The sequence below is a fragment of the Callorhinus ursinus genome, unplaced genomic scaffold, assembly GCF_003265705.2.
Source record: "Callorhinus ursinus isolate GAN/ISIS: 27379988/994484 unplaced genomic scaffold, GSC_fseal_2.0 scaffold50, whole genome shotgun sequence".
Lineage (NCBI taxonomy): Eukaryota > Metazoa > Chordata > Mammalia > Carnivora > Otariidae > Callorhinus > Callorhinus ursinus.
In genome coordinates, this window is record NW_027397112.1 from 10,847,765 (window position 1) to 10,863,983 (window position 16,219).

At 36.5% G+C, this 16,219-nt stretch overlaps 1 protein-coding gene across 2 annotated transcripts in view; it reads left to right on the forward strand.

Moving 5' to 3' along the window:
• Nucleotides 1-16,219, forward strand: part of NSF (N-ethylmaleimide sensitive factor, vesicle fusing ATPase) — a 157,476-nt gene that overhangs the window by 45,860 nt on the left and 95,397 nt on the right. For both annotated transcript variants that reach the window (XM_025890029.2, XM_025890030.2), the window contains exons 5-8: nt 6,608-6,774; nt 9,563-9,670; nt 10,069-10,144; nt 13,078-13,233. In XM_025890029.2, coding sequence (XP_025745814.1) covers nt 6,608-6,774; nt 9,563-9,670; nt 10,069-10,144; nt 13,078-13,233 — 507 coding nt within the window. The remainder of the gene's footprint in view (nt 1-6,607; nt 6,775-9,562; nt 9,671-10,068; nt 10,145-13,077; nt 13,234-16,219) is intronic.

Consider the following 16,219-nt stretch of genomic DNA (forward strand, 5'->3'; position numbering starts at 1 on the left):
CAGATAATTTCCTGTCAATTTCATGGGTACAGCAGGAGAAGGAAAGAAGCAAGTATAATTAAGTCAGGTTTTTTTCTGCTTGCTTTTCTTTTTTAAAAATATTTTAAAGATTTATTTATTTGAGAGAGTGTGCATGAGTGGGGGGAGGGACAAAGGGAGAGAATCTTCAGGCAGACTCCTCTATGAGCTCAGAGCCCCACCCAGGGCTCAATGCTGTGACCCTGAGATCATGACCTAAGCTGAAATCAAGAGTTGGATGCTCCATCGACTGAGCCACCCAGGCGCCCCTTTCTGCTTGCTTTTAAAACCTAAAAAATTTCTTATTTATGGAAAGTTTGCAAAAATAAGAGAATCCCTATATTACTACTTTTACCCAGATTCACCGATTATCATATTTTTAAAATTCATTCTCTCTCTACACACATGCCTGCATACACACATTTTTTTTCTGAACCACTTGAGATTAAGTTGCAGATATCATTCCTCTTTACATCTAATACTTTATTATGTATTTTCTGAGAACAAAGATGTGCTCTTACAGTAATTGAATTCAGGAAATGAAACATTAATATAATTAAACATTGAAACTTTAATCTGTAGTCCATAATTCAGTTTTGATAATTGTCCCAGTTATTTCCTTTACAGCCCTTTTCCCCCTTCAGTATTAGGATCCAGTTCAGGACTGTGTATTGTACTTAGTCATTTCTCTAATCTTCAGCTTTTTTGTTTTCCTTTCATGACGGTGATCTTTTTGTCATATAAAAAATAAAATCTTAAAAAAAAAAAGTCAGGGGCGCCTGGGTGGCTCAGTCGTTAAGCGTCTGCCTTGGATCGAGCCCCACATCAGGCTTCCTGCTCCGTGGGAAGCCTGCTTCTCCCTCTCCCTCTCCCCCTGCTTGTGTTCCCTCTCTCGCTGTGTCTCTCTCTGTCAAATAAATAAATAAAATCTTAAAAAAAAAAATGACAGAACATTTTCTGAAAAGGTCAAGTAAGGAAAAGAAACTTTTTGAAGAAAACATAAGATGGGGAGTTGTTTGGTCAAAGGGTACAAAGTGTCAGTTATAAGTTCTGGAGGTCGAATGTACAGCATGGTGACTATTGTTAACAATATTGCATTGTATACCGAAATTTTGAAAAGAGGGTAGATCTCAAGCATTTTCATCTCACATGTGCACGTGCGCACACACACACACACACATACACACAGAATGTGCCCTGAGAAGGAGGTATATTCTCTGTTATCAGGGTGTAGTGTTTGCTGTATATCCGGAAGCTCTGCTTTACTGATTATGCCGCTTAGAACTTCTATATTCTTATTTATTGTTGGCCACTTGCCCTGTTTTGTACTGAGAGTGGTGTGTTAAAATCTTAGTGTTTTCCTGTTTTTCCTTGCATTTCCTGTAGTTTCTATTTTACATAGTAGTTTCTGTGTTATCTGGTATGTAGATATTCATAACTGTTATATTTTTAATGTGAATTGTGGCTACTAGCATCATAAAGTGTGCTTCTTTATCTTGTTTAATGTGTTGTAAATTATACTTTGATGTCAGGATCACAGACCTTGCTTTCTTACTGTTTTTAATTTCTCAGTATTTCTTTGCCCATCTCTTTACTTTAGCCTTTCTTATCTCTGTGTTTTAGGTGTGTCTGTGGCATACAGTACAGAATTGGGGTTTGCTTTATGAGCCAATCTGAAATCTTCTAATAGGTGTGTTAGGCCCGTTCATGTTATTGATATGACTGATATATTTGATCTCACTTCTGTTATTTCACATTTTAGTTGTGTTTCTCTTTTTGGCATGTTGTCTTTGCTATTTTTGAATTTTTATTTTGGTATTTAGGAGTGTTTATATTTTTGTTTTAATTACTTTTGCATTTATATGTCTCATAGTCCCCTTAGGCCCCTCCTTTTTTTTCCTTACTTGACCTTTTCAGAAACTGTTCTGTCATTTTTTTTTTTTTTAAGATTTTATTTATTTATTTGACAGAGAGAGACACAGCGAGAGAGGGAACACAAGCAGGGGGAGAGGGAGAGGGAGAAGCAGGCTTCCCGCGGAGCAGGGAGCCCGATGTGGGGCTCGATCCCAGGGCCCTGGGACCATGACCCGAGCCAAAGGCAGACGCTTAACGACTGAGCCACCCAGGCGCCCCTGACTTTTTTTTTTTTTAAGATTTTATTTTTTTATATGACAGAGGGACACAGCGAGAGAGGGAACACAAGCGGGGGGAGTGGCAGAGGGAGAAGCAGGCTTCCCGCGGAGCAGGGAGCCCGATGTGGGGCTTGATCCCAGGACCCTGGGACCATGACCTGAGCTGAAGGTAGAGGCTCAACGACTGAGCCCCCCAGGCACCCCTGTGCTGTCAGTTTTAAGGGATATCCTTTGACTTTCATCTGTTGCCTGTATGACATTTCATGATCATTTTCTATTTCCCCCTTTCTCCTTCTACTTTTTTTTTTAAAGATTTTTTTTAAAAAAGGTTTTGTTTATTATAGAGAGATAGAGAGCATGAGCCAGGAGGAGGGGCAGAGGGAGAGAGAGAATTTCAAGCAGCTCTGCACTGAGCATGGAGCCCGACCCGGCTTCGATCTCACGACCCTGAGATCATGACCTGAGCCAAAATCAAGAGTCAGATGCTTAACCAACTGAGCCACCCAGGAGCCCCCTCTTTCTTCTTTAAAAAAATTTTTTTAATCTTATTTTTGTTATCTGGTTGTTTTCCTCTTCTTTCACTGCCTCTTACTAAATATTAATTTGAATCTACTCTCCCATGGGCACTTTGTAATTTATTATTTTTATCTTTTTCTTCAGTTTCCTCCCTGAGTTTCATAAACTCTAATTGCATTCTTTTGTCTATTTGTGTTCTTACATTTTAATCTTCTGATTATAGATGTTTTGTTATGTCTACGTACTTGTTTGAGGATATTTAATTCGGTTTAAAGTGTTATATATATTTTTTTCTAGTTCATGGTTGATTTTTTGGGGGGAAGACACTTTATCAGCTGAAATGCTCTGGTATTTTGACATACGTTATGTTTTCTTTTTATAGTAAATTTGTTGTTATTTTTTTCAATTTTTGTGGGTTTTTTTTTTTTTGGTTAGAAGGAACTTAAATATTGGGGTTATCTTTAGGTGGCTTTTTTTTTTCCTTTGTGGAAATAGGATGAGGGCTAAAATTTTCTGATTGGGCATGAAAATAAAGGAAATTACTTTAGATCTGGGTAGTTGGTGGAGAGAGTTGCATAATTAGTGCTTTCCACACTTGCCTGGGAGAAACACCTGGAGAGTTTGTTTAAAAAAAAAAAAAAAAAAAAGGATTCCCAGACCCTTTCCTTGAGAAGTCTGATTCATGAATCTGTGTTTTTAACACTCCCTGTTAAGTGATTCCTCAGCCACATTTTGGGAAACACTGAAACACTGACATAAGTGATTCCCTTAACTCTAACTCCCTCACCTGAAGCCTGGTGAGAAGCTGAGGCAGGGAAGGAGTTCAGCACCAGAGTGAAGTAGGTCAGTGCATGAAACCAGGATTCCTTATTTACAGACATTGGCAGAAATAAAAATGTATGCTTATTAAATCTCGTGAGAAAATAGGTGTGTTTGTAGTGTAGGTTTCTTCTTCAGAGTTATTTTTCTAAATATCGTTAAGACTGCCTAAATTTAACCTTTAATGTAGATAAATTCTATCGTGAAAAGGTATGAAAATTCAAGATTATAAATCTTGATGAGTTGAGAAATGTGTTTTGTGACTTAAATTATGTTTAAAGCATTCTTCTACTACCAGAAATGGTTGTCTTGATTGTAAAGTCAGTTCTTTAAAAGGCGAATCAAACGGGCACCTGCTGGCTCAGTTAGTAGAGCATGTGACTCTTGATCTTGGGCTTGTGGGTTTGAGCCCCATGTTGGGTGTAGAGATTACTTTAAAAAAATAAAATTTTTTTTAAGTGAATCAAACAGACGTAATGAGCAAAATTATAAAACTAAGTGATTGGGTGGGACTAAGGTGCATATAGCTTGTGGCAAGGAAGAGTTTGGGGGCCTGAGTGATGTGGATGATGTGGCCATAAAGGAAGAAAGCTGGTTCAGTGTAAGTAGCAATGTGGGCACAGATCGGATAGGATGTGTGGTATGAAGGGGAGCGCTAATTCAAAGATTCTGAAACAGGAGTTCTGTCTGTAAGGTGAGAATTTTTTTTTAGTCAAGTCAGTGAGTGTGAAGGAATCTTCTAGAAGAATCATTTACATATTTAAGTATTACGGACTGATGTCCACTTAACACATTTTTGACCATTATAGTGTATGCCTTTCATTGTAATGTCTTTTTATTCAGAGCACTGCCTATAACATTCTTTGCTTATAAAAATAATTTTTATTAGTCTTTGGCATTAAATTTCTATTAATCATAAAATAAGAAAACATTCTCAACCTTATAGCCCTTCTTTGCTCCTGTATGAAACCTTCAGGGCCTCTGTCCCTTTGGGACTGACAGTGGTGCTGACCGTGGTGCTGACCGTGGTACTGACAGTGGTGCTGTCCATGGTACTGACTGCAGGATTTGTAATTGTAACAGCTTGGTCTTTTCTGTTAGGAAAACTGACCTCAAATTAAAGCACATTTGAAAACTATAGTCAGTAATAATGGTATTTTAATACACATATTCAAATTCCTTGATATATAGATGACACACACATGTATATACACACATAGGTGTATGTGTATATGTGAATACACACATGCATAAATACACATGACATTATAGAATTGGTTTTGAGTCTTTAATGCACAGAATGGTATCATACTTATGAATCTTTCTACAGCACAGTTTTTTACTCAATATTATATTTTAATAGCCCATCCATCTTTTATACATTTAAATTATACACATTTTATACATCTAAATTATGCATATACATACAATTAATTTATAATTATACAGTTAAATATACATCAAGTTTTAATTTTAATTGCTGTACAGTATCCCATATTCTGAATATGCCACATTTTTTCATCATTCCCCTACTGATCAGTGTTTTTTCAATGTTCAACTGTTACAAATAATGCTGCAAGGAATCTCTCTATAGATCTCTTTTTAGATAAATGTTCAGGAGTCTTTTTGATACAAACACCTGGAAATGGAATTGCTGAACCAACTTATTCATTTTTATATTAATATTTCATTCTGTACTTATCTTCACTATATGAGGAAACAATTAGGCTCTCTTGCTTATGAAAATTACTTAATGTGTAAACCTGTACTTTCTGGAAAATGTTAAGAAAGAACAAAACACCCAGAAGTGGAGGCAGGAAAGTCTTTTGAAACTTTCAGCTGAGATTTGAACTTACTCTTTGATCTTCAGTGAATTTTCTATTGAAAATGTTTATCTTTATGTGTCCCCCTTTACAGTGGCAAACCAAAATATTAAAATGTGATTATACAAGCAATTTCATTCAGAGAATTTATAGAAAATCTTCAGACATAACTCAACTGGCTAGACTATAAGAAGTGAGTTTAGAACAGAATTTAAGGTATGGAAGGAACGTGAAGGTTTATGTAGTTCCATCTTCTTATTTTACAGATGTGACAAAGGCACAGAGAGCTAGATGATTTACTTAGATTCTTGTACTTAACTAACAGAATCTTTTTTTTAAAGATTTTATTTATTTATTTGAGAGAGAGAGAGACAAAGATAGTGGCAGAGAGCATGAGTGAGCACAAGTGAGCACAAGCCAGGAGGAGAGGGAGCAGCAAGCTCCCCACTGAGTAGGGAGCCCAATGTGGTGCTGGATCATGACCTGAGCCGAAGGCAGCTGCTTAACTGACTGAGCCACCCAGGTGCCCCCTAACAGAATCTTTTGAAACACAGACTCCAACTCCAAAGTTCCTTTGTCTTGCCTCCTTTGTTATTAGCATGGAGATTTGGTTTTTTGCTGTTACATGCTGTTCATATAAAGATGAGTTAAAAACATGGTCCTTGCCTTCTTTTACATGTTGTACATGGAGTACCCACTCTTGAGAGTACTTACTTCCTGGCTATAGTAGGTGCTCAGTAAATATTTTTGTAGTATTAAAAAAGAAATGTCAAACTCTAAGTTGCTCTGGAGCAAACCCGCCTAGCAAATTTTGTTTCTCAAGTTTTTTTTTTTTTTTTTGTCCTACACACACTAACTTGCTAGGGCAAAAGAGTCCACACACTTCTCACGTTAGCTCTTGCTTGTGTCAAACAAAAATCTTGTTTGAAAGCAGCATGCTATGCCAACTCCACTGGCACTTCCTAGGCTGTCATTTTGTCCTCTGTTAAATGAGAAGGAGGAAGATGTAGAGACCGTGTGGGAAGGGTTGTGATTTCCCATAAGAGTCAGGTGAGGGTAAAGGTAGAGGGAGAGTGCTGGTCAGTATGTCCTAATTAATTCAGAGGGGAGCAAAATCTCCAGTGGTTTTATTATTTTCTTTAATCTGTGCCTGTGTGTCCCTCCGGTGACAGCCATGGAAAGCCCCCTTTTGGTCAAGTTCTGTTAGGCTTCATTTATGTGCAACTTCTAGTTACTCGAAATGCAGCAAGTATTTGGTGTCCTTGAGATTTTAAAAATGCTTCTTCTTTTTTCCCCTAGTATCCTTATATACATTTGACAAGGCCAAACAGTGCATTGGCACAATGACCATTGAGATTGATTTCCTGCAGAAAAAGAGCATTGACTCCAACCCTTACGATACTGACAAGATGGCAGCAGAATTCATTCAGCAGTTCAACAACCAGGCATTCTCAGTGGGACAGCAGGTGGTTTTGAATTTTCTTTCATTCCTCCCACTTAATGGGCGTTCCAGTCTCTGTAGTTGTCCAAAATTAATTCTACTTTTTAGAAATTGCAAGGAGCTTCACATATGGACTGATATATCCAGTTGAGTGATAAAAAGTGATGGAGATGTGTTTACTGAACTTCTAAGTCCAGTCAGAAAAATTCTAAAGTAGCTTTTAGGTTACAGTGTCATATTTAATTACAGCAGCTCTTTACCCTGTAAATTTGGGAAGACTGCAAACTTATATGTCTCAGATTTCTTACTTTTCTTGTTGTGGGACATTTGTTTTGTCTGTGGATCATTTACTGATATATTTTTGTAGAAAAGTAATTCTTAACTCTTTTGGTTATAAACTAACCTGAGAATCTTAAGACAAATATGTATATATATTTGCAGGTTTTTCATGGAACATCTGAAGCCCAGATTTTCTATCCTTAAAAGTGATATTGCTGATCTTGCCTTTTTTTGGACTTCAGTTAATATATTGTTAACCTCCTACGAAGAAATTCTGTTCTTTTAAAATTTTACTTAAAAAGCTGTGTGAGTTCATAAATTGCTGCTTGTTTGAACGCATAAATAATCATTGCTCTTTTGACCTCACCATTATATTTGTCTCCATTTTTGTGACTTTCCTTAATTATTCTAATTCTTTCCTCCTGTCATTGATAGCTCCATAGCAGTAGTTCTCAAAGTGTGGTCCAGAGACTTCTGGGGGTCCCTGTGGCTCTTTCAGGGGGTTTGTGAAGTCAAACTTATTTTCATAGTAATACCAAGATGTATGTCTCTTTTCTCTTATTCCCTCATGAATGTACGGTGGAGTTTTGCAGACTTTGTGATGTGTGCTAGCTCATCAGCACACTGACTGTTAAAGCAGACATGAGGGTCCAGCTTTCTTCCATTAAGCAAGACATTAAAGAGATTTGCAAAAATGTGACAGTGCCACAGTTCCCACTTATGTTTTTTATTTTGGGAATTGGTGGGTTTTTTTTTTTATAAATTAAAAATATGTCATTTATGTTCACACAGTGAATTTATTGTCATTTTTATATTAATAAATACATTTTTAAGTTTCTTGTTCTAATTTTTACTATGGTGAATACCAATGGATATAATCCATTTAAACAAAGGCTCTTCAGGGATTCTCAAAAATTTTAGGCATATAAAGGGATCCTGAGACCAAAAAGTTTGTGAGTCGCTGCTTATGGCATTCTGATAGTGACTTACCTAGACTGTCCTTGCAGGCTCTTATCTGGGTAAGTGTGTGGAACAGTCAGGGAGAGAAGTGGTAGAAAGAACTAGCTCTTGGAATAAAGGAGTGTCACTTCTTTGGATTCTCTCATCTAAGTGAAATGGCATAAATCTGGAAGAACAAGACCAGGGATCTGGATAATCCATACATTATGATAATCAAGTTTTCACAAGTGAAACTGAATCACTGATAGACAGAAAAAGGTTATAGTGCACTTATTATTTATTTTTCAGAGTATTAGAATTAGAATGAACCTCAGAGGTTGTCTTTTTTTCCTCAGAGGTTATCTTGTCTAACTTCCTCATTTTGCAAATGAGTAATTTTTAAATTCAGAGAAGGTAAATGACGTGCCAATGGCTACACAGCAGGGCCATAGCTGAGACAAGAACCCATTAGTTAATTGAACAGTTAATTAATTAAACAAATATTTACTGGATAACCTAGTATATTTCAGCTACTATTTTAGTCCCAACAGATCAGCAGTGAACAAAATACACACATTTCCTATTCTTACAGAGCTTACTCCCTAGTTGGGGAAGATAGAAACAAAGTAAGAACTGCCACGCACTGTTAAGTACTTTGATGTAGGTAAAATGGTGTACTAGAGACCCAGCGTGGTACTGCTTGAGATTAGAGGGTCCGGGGAGGCTCCCCAAGATGACAGTCCTCTGATCATTTGTTGACCCCCTGTCCATTGCTTTTTGAGCTGTGCTGTATTCCCTCTGGATCCCGACACTTTTTGATGAATAATTATGCTCAAATTGCTTACCTAAACGTCACTGTTTTTGCCTTTTCCTTTAGCATTACTACTTTAATAGAAGATGCTTTGGTATTTGTAATCATTTAAAACCCAGTAGCATGCAGAGGTCTATAAACCCATGAGAGAAAAATCCTCCATAATACAGAGAAGAAATAAATATCTTACCCCAAATCACTGTTCTTTGTATTGATTCCCATTTGTAGTGTTCAGTAGTAGCAGGACTGGCAGTCAGCTTTGCCTGCCGTAGTTACTGTAGCAGGTAGAAGAGGGCCTTGGCTGTAGAAGGCACTCAGTAAACACTTGGTGAATGAGTCTGCATTCAAAAGCTGTCTGTGTACTTGTATGGCAGGGATTTGTATTGGTGGTGGAAAGGCATGAATCTTCGAGTTGTGGACCCAGGACCCCAGCTCGAGTCCTCGCACTCTCGTTTACTATGACTCTGGCTTCTGTTGCTTAGGCCCTCCCTGGGTCTCAGCTCCCTTACTAGTAAAACTGAGGAAGACTCTCTGTTTCCGAGAGAGTTCATGAGCATTAAGTATAGGACCTCCTGGAGTGTTTGGCACATGAAGATGCTCAATAAATGTTAATTCCCTTTTCCTCTCATTGCCTGTGTGAGTAGTTTGCCTGTGGAGCAGAGTTGAGAGGGATATACAGGAGAAAGCTGCCTTCCCTGCATTTGGAAAACACTGGTGATGATGTGAGAATCCAGCCATTATATCAGGAAGTGATTTTTCTCCTCTTAATCTCTTTTCTACGTAGCTTGTGTTTAGCTTCAACGAAAAGCTTTTTGGTTTGCTGGTAAAGGACATCGAAGCCATGGATCCTAGCATCCTGAAGGGAGAACCCGCGACAGGTAAAAGACAGAAGGTATGTTTTATTTCTAATAGTCACTGTGATGTGAGTTGTGCAGATTAATATAACATTCCTAGCCATTCTCTTGCTCAGTGTTTTCTTTCATATTATGTACTCTTTCTTATTTGCAGACTTAATAGTAATTTGAAATTTGTATGTACTCGTAATCCTGGTTGAATGCAGATGATATTTATTGCACACAAATAATAAGTCAGGCATTATCAAAGGATACATGCATTGAAATTAAATAGAAATAGTAGAAGGTAGGACAAAAATAAATGTAACTTAGATGATAATTTGGAAGATTTGCTTTGCTTGAAGAGACCTTACTTCCCCCTTCATTTTTGGCCTTGCTTTGGGAAGTCCAGAAGTTCACTGTTAGGCTAACTACTAATTATTGTCTTTCTATACAGATTGAAGTAGGACTGGTTGTTGGAAACAGTCAAGTTGCATTTGAAAAAGCAGAAAATTCATCACTTAATCTTATTGGTAAGATTTGCAATTTTTAGAAAAGTCTGAATGAAGTGGGACTATCTCTGTTATCGTACGAGACTCAACTACCGTGATTTTCAAATCTGGCAGGAGAATAAGGGCACCTCTGTTGAGAAGGCTTATCACATAATCACACAGTATTTCATCACCGTCTGATGTGCTGATACAGAGAAAAAGTTTAGGGCACCTGGTGGATCAGTCAGTTAATCATTTGCCTTCAGCTCAGGTCATGATCCCTGGGCCCTGGGATTGAGCCCCATATCGGGCTCCCTGCTCAGTGGGGAGCCTGCTTCTCCCTCTCCCTCTGCCTGCTGCTCCCCCTGCTTGTGCTCTCTCTCTCTTTGTCAAATAAATAAATAAATAAATAAAAATCTTTTAAAGAAAAAAAAAATTTAACGCCTGGTAGGTGGCTCAGTCGTTAAGTGTCTGCCTCCGGCTCAGGTCATGATCCCAGGGTCCTGGGATCGGGCCCCGCATCGGGGTCCCTGCTCGTCAGGAAGCCTGCTTCTCCCTCTCTCACTCCCCCTGCTTGTGTTCCCTCTCTCTCGCTGTCTTTCTCTCTGTCAAATAAATAAAATCTTCAGGAAAAAAAAAAAAGCCTAAAACCTTCACTAGATCATCATTGTCCAGTAGAAACAGAATGTGGGCCATGTGTAATTTTTAATTTCATAATGGTGACAGTAATCAGGAAAAAATACAGAATAAAATTGATGTTTAAACTTTTTTTATAAGGATTTTATTTATTTGAGCGAGGAAGTGAGCGAGTGAGAGAGCACACGAGCAGGGACAGCGGGAGAGGGAGAAGCAGACTCGCCTGCTGAGCAGGGAGCCCGATGCGGAATTCGATCCCAGGACCCTGGGATTATGACCTGAGCTAAAGGCAGATGCTTAGCTGAAGGTAGACGCTTAGCCGATTGAGCCACCCAGTCGCCCCTAATTTTTAAACTTTTAATTTTGAGATAAGTTCAGGTTTATGGAAGATTTGCAAAAATAGTTCAGAGAGGTCCTGTATGTTTCACCAACTTCCTCGGTGTTATATCCCAAATAATCATAGTACACTTACCCAAACTAAGTTAACATGGTTACATTGCTACTAACAACTACAGATTTTATTTGTGTTTCACTAATTTTTTCATTATGTCCTTTCTGTTCTAGGGTGTGATTCACAATCTCACACTGCATTTAGTTGTTTAGTTTCCATAGTCTTCTCTGGTCTCTGACAGTTCCTCAGGCTTCCACTATCTTTATACGCCTGGGTGCATAACGTGTCTGTATGCACGTTGGGAACTGGTCAGTTATTTGTAGACTGCCCCTCACTTGGTGGTGTTTTAAGTGTGATACTAACATCACTTCTATTAGTGATTAAGGTAAATGGTGAATGTGCAGGTAAAGAAAGTCTTCCCAACAGATTCACAGCTCAGTCCTACTCTTTTATGTTAGATAATGCAGATTGGACTCTAAAAGTAACTCACCAGAATGATGATGTCATTAACTATATAGTAATTCTGATTTGGGGTGATTTTCACTATGCTGATGTCTTTCCCAGTAGAAAGTAGAGGATTTTCATTGGTTGCACAGCATTATTTCCAAGGTTATTTACCTTCAAATATGTGACCTTTTTTCTTGATCTATAAATTATCATTTCCTCCTTACTGTTTAATTTTACAATAAAGTATTTGTTTCATAAAATACAGAAACATTCACTCAAAAACAACTTACACACTCTAAAATTTTAAAATTTGATTCTATTTTCATAATGTTTTATAATTTGTTTGTTGCCTAACATATTTCAAACCTCTTAATACACTCAACAATATAATTTTTAATGACTATATATGTTTTTATGGATGTAGGATTTATCAGAATCTCCTGTTACTGATCCATTTCTGAAGTGATTTCTTTGTGTTTTATACACCTTTCATAAACCTTTTGTTAAGGTATCTTAAGGGAGTTGCATGACTTTCATACAATGTGGATATTTCTAAGTAATTCATGCAAAGGTGTGATTGATGGGCTTTTTTCCACTGATCAATAAAATTGTGTATTGATTTAGCCTGCCGTAAATTTGGCCACAAGAGGGCAGTAGAGTGTAATAAATATATTTTTGATTCCTTTATAAAGGTAATGAGTCCTCAAAACCCTAACCCATAAAATCACCATCTAGGATAAACTTTTTCTAATGTGACCTGTTAGTCTCTAATTTAAAAAAAAGATATCATTTTCTTTTTTGTTTACAGTAGAGTGAACTAAGGTACTTTTATTGTTTTTGAAATGGCTAATGTGGTTCTCTTGAGTTTCTTTAGGTGGCACTATGACATTTAAGTTAGATAATTTTTATTTGTGAAAAGTAGAAAACGTGAATTTTGAAATCATTAAGACTTTAGGATGATTTTAGGCTTTTGTGTGCAAGTGGGGTAAAAAACAAATAAGACATCACTTACTCAGTGCATCCTCTCAGGCTAAGGGGTTATATACACAGTTTATAAACTTAATCTAGATAAATATATGTATTTTTAAATACACTTGCTTCAGGAGCCTTGAGGGATTGCTAGATTTCAGTTGCATTTCTAGCAACTAGTGTTATCTTCATCAGATGTACACAATGTGTTTCCTCTCATCAGCCCAAGTTAGTTAACTTTGTTAGGATTAGAGGTTAATAAGACCAAGCTCCATGGATTGATCACAAATGGACTACCACGTGAGTTTAGACATTTCTGAAATGTTCTACTGGCCCTAAGTGGGTCCAGACAAAGTAGTTAACATAGCAAAACTCATTCTTCTTATTAGAAAATCAGCTAAGAGCATGTTCATGTTTGCATAGGGTAGCTTCTCTAGCTTCTCTCTTCATTAAAAATGCCCAGTGATTTCTGTCTTTTTTCACCCAGTAATGAAGTTCTTGTTTCACATTTGATTACCTTTGTTTGACATAGGCAAAGCTAAAACCAAGGAAAATCGCCAGTCTATCATCAATCCTGACTGGAACTTTGAAAAAATGGGAATAGGAGGTCTGGACAAGGAATTTTCAGATATTTTCCGACGAGCATTTGCGTCCCGAGTATTTCCTCCAGAGATTGTGGAGCAGATGGGTGAGTTTAAAAAGGAAAATTTGATAAAAATCTTGTTAAAAAAAAAAAAGAATGCAATGAAATGAAATCTTTTTTAAAATAATGTTCTGAAATTATTTTTCAGACCTACCAGTATATTTTTGTTTTAACTTTTTCTTTTAAAAAAATGTTCTAAAATTTTTTTTAAGTATTAGAATTTTTAAAATTACATTTTAGTTTTATAGGGAAAATAGAAATATTTGGGGTTACTTTATCTTATTATTTATTAATTTAAGTATGTGTATGGACATTTTTAGAAATTTCATTTTATTTATTTCTTTATGAATCTTTTTCTCTAGGGCATATTTAGGAATTTCACCTGACTCTAAAGATCCACTGTAGGTCTAAGATTTACCCTGCTGAATCATCATTACCTACTAGACTGTGGGCATTGTTCTTACGTTAGCTACCGCTTCTTTTTATTGTGCTGTTGCATTACCCAATTAGTACATCTTCATACCTAGTAAATGGATTCTTGGCATGTTTTTCAATTAGATAAGTTAGATCCAAAAAGACAAATGCAGGATATACATGGGAGTTTCCATATTGCATATAAAGAAATGTGCTATTCATTTATCATTTCCTTCTTGAAGGTTTATTTAATTTATCTGTGTGTGAAGTGGCTTTATTTGCCCTAGTGGAAATGCTGTCATGACTGTTTTCATATCCATATCATAGGTTGAATTGGAATGTGAGCAATAGAATATCTGAGAAAGGAATTTATAACATAATAGCTTCTGGCAGACTATTAGTATAAAAACAGTATCTAAAAAAAACCTGAAGGAATATGAATATATTACTCCCTTCACCTCCATCATTCTTTATCTTTACATTGCTACTGGCAGATAAAAGTATGGTGGGGAAAAGAACTGCTTTCTAGGCACTAAGTGCTTGGTTCTATTAGCCTCCTATTGTTGGTAGCCTTTCTGCCTGGCCGTTCACTCTGATAAATTACAGGCATAGCACACACCTGTTCTCTGGGTAAAGGTCGAGTTTGGAGTTGGATTAGGAGAAAATGACAGAGACCCTCATCACCTGAGTTTTATACACCTTGAGATGGCAATAACATACTTTTTTTATCTGAAAGATAACAAAGGCCAAGTCCATAAAAAACAGAATTTTAATTTGGAACATAGTAAAAAATGTGGTAATTCACTATCTTGGTAATGTGTATTTTGAAGCACAGTAAGTCTGTAAAGCTTTTTGATTAAGACATGGAAATGTTATTTGCATATGTTTTGGGTATCAGGAGAGATAAAAGGATGATTTTAAATGTTCTGTTATTCTTATGGCATATTTTTTACTCGTTTTCAAGGCTGAGCTCAGTGCAGAAAGAGTCTAATGATTCTGTTTCTTTGAACATTTATATTATCCGGCCAACAAGTAGAAAAACAATGGCTTCTGTAATAAGCTATATTTTTAATTATATTATAAATATTTTCTCACAGTTTTTGGAAGCTATCAAGGATTCAGTTATTCAGATATGTGTTTCCTGTTTGTGCATTATCCAAACCCTGCTCATGAGGGCCTCTGTCTGCGGTTGGGCAGATAATACAAAAGGAGCAAAACTCATATTGGTTGATTTGTGACTTTGCCAGCTGTTGGAGAGTTTTGAATTAAATCAAAACAGATTTGGAATTTTTGAGTGAATTTAATCTGTGTTTCTGCAATCCATATTGAAATCAGTTAAATTATAATCATTTTCTTTTTATTATTGTCAACATGTGTTTTGACTAAGAATCATGGATTTCAATTTTGTTTGTGAGGGCTACTATCCAGAACCTTTTTTGTGGATTTATTTTTCTAATATTTTTACATTAATTGGATAAAAAATGAGTTCTGTTCTTAAAAAAATTTTTTTTTCTCTTTATGGCTTTTTGCCAGCAGGATGCATGTTATCAATTTGATTTAAAAGAGAAAAAGTATAAAACTATCTTTGCTTTTGAGCTAAATTGAAAGACATTATTTTCTTTATTCTGAATGAAGATTGTCAGTGTCCTAAAGCTCATTTTTATGGTAAAATGGCTGAGAAATAATTCTCTTGCTATGCATATGTCATTCCGCATTTTCCATTAGAGTCTTCTTTTTTCTTTTGAGTTTTGGGGGAATTACGTAGTGGAATACCTTATTGCAGTCCAAGAACAGTGTGGTTATAAAATTCTCATTAGGCTTTGGTAAAGGTATATAAAAGTATAGATTGCTATATTTGGATAGAATATAAAAACAACCCTGCACAAGTTCTTTTTATTATACCCTGTGTTCTTTGATAGGTGGGAACAAAATTGTCTGATTTTTTTTCCTCTCTCTTTATTAACTAAATAGCTAAACTTCTATGGTTTGGGGATCCGATTGGACACTGGGTCTGATTGTTTCAGTCAGTTAAAATGGAAAAAAATAGTGATTAGAAAAGAATAATTTATGTAGGTTATGGGGCTGTTTTGTTTTGTTTTAAGCAGAGAACCTTTTTTACTTTTGGCTTGAGACCAAATCATTGTTTACCATGAAGTCTAGAGTTATGTCTACTTTGTAAGTAGGAATCCTAACTAAATGGATCTTTTTGCCTATATATCAAAGTTGCAAGTTCACAGAGTGATAGATTTAGAATTCTCTTCTCTCATTGTGTTTATGAGTGATAATTTTGCTTCTAGGTAAGACAGTTCTTTCCTTTTGCTTGTAAAACTTCATGTTCCTTTCCACGATTGTGGATGTAGTTTGGAAATGTGCAGAATGTTGTGGTGAGGTATATGAAGACCAAAGGGCTAACCAGAGGCACACAGTGATGCAGGAACATTCGAGGTCAGGTGAGGTCAAGCACATGCAGTAAATGTCCTAGGAGCACGTTCTGAGTCCCATGGTAGAGGTATGGGCATCACAAAGTGGAGTCTGAAAGTCTCGGTGAATAAACTCAGAAGCTGATTGCTGTCCTTGAGCACAGTCAGGCGTCTGTTGAATATATACTTGTGTTCAG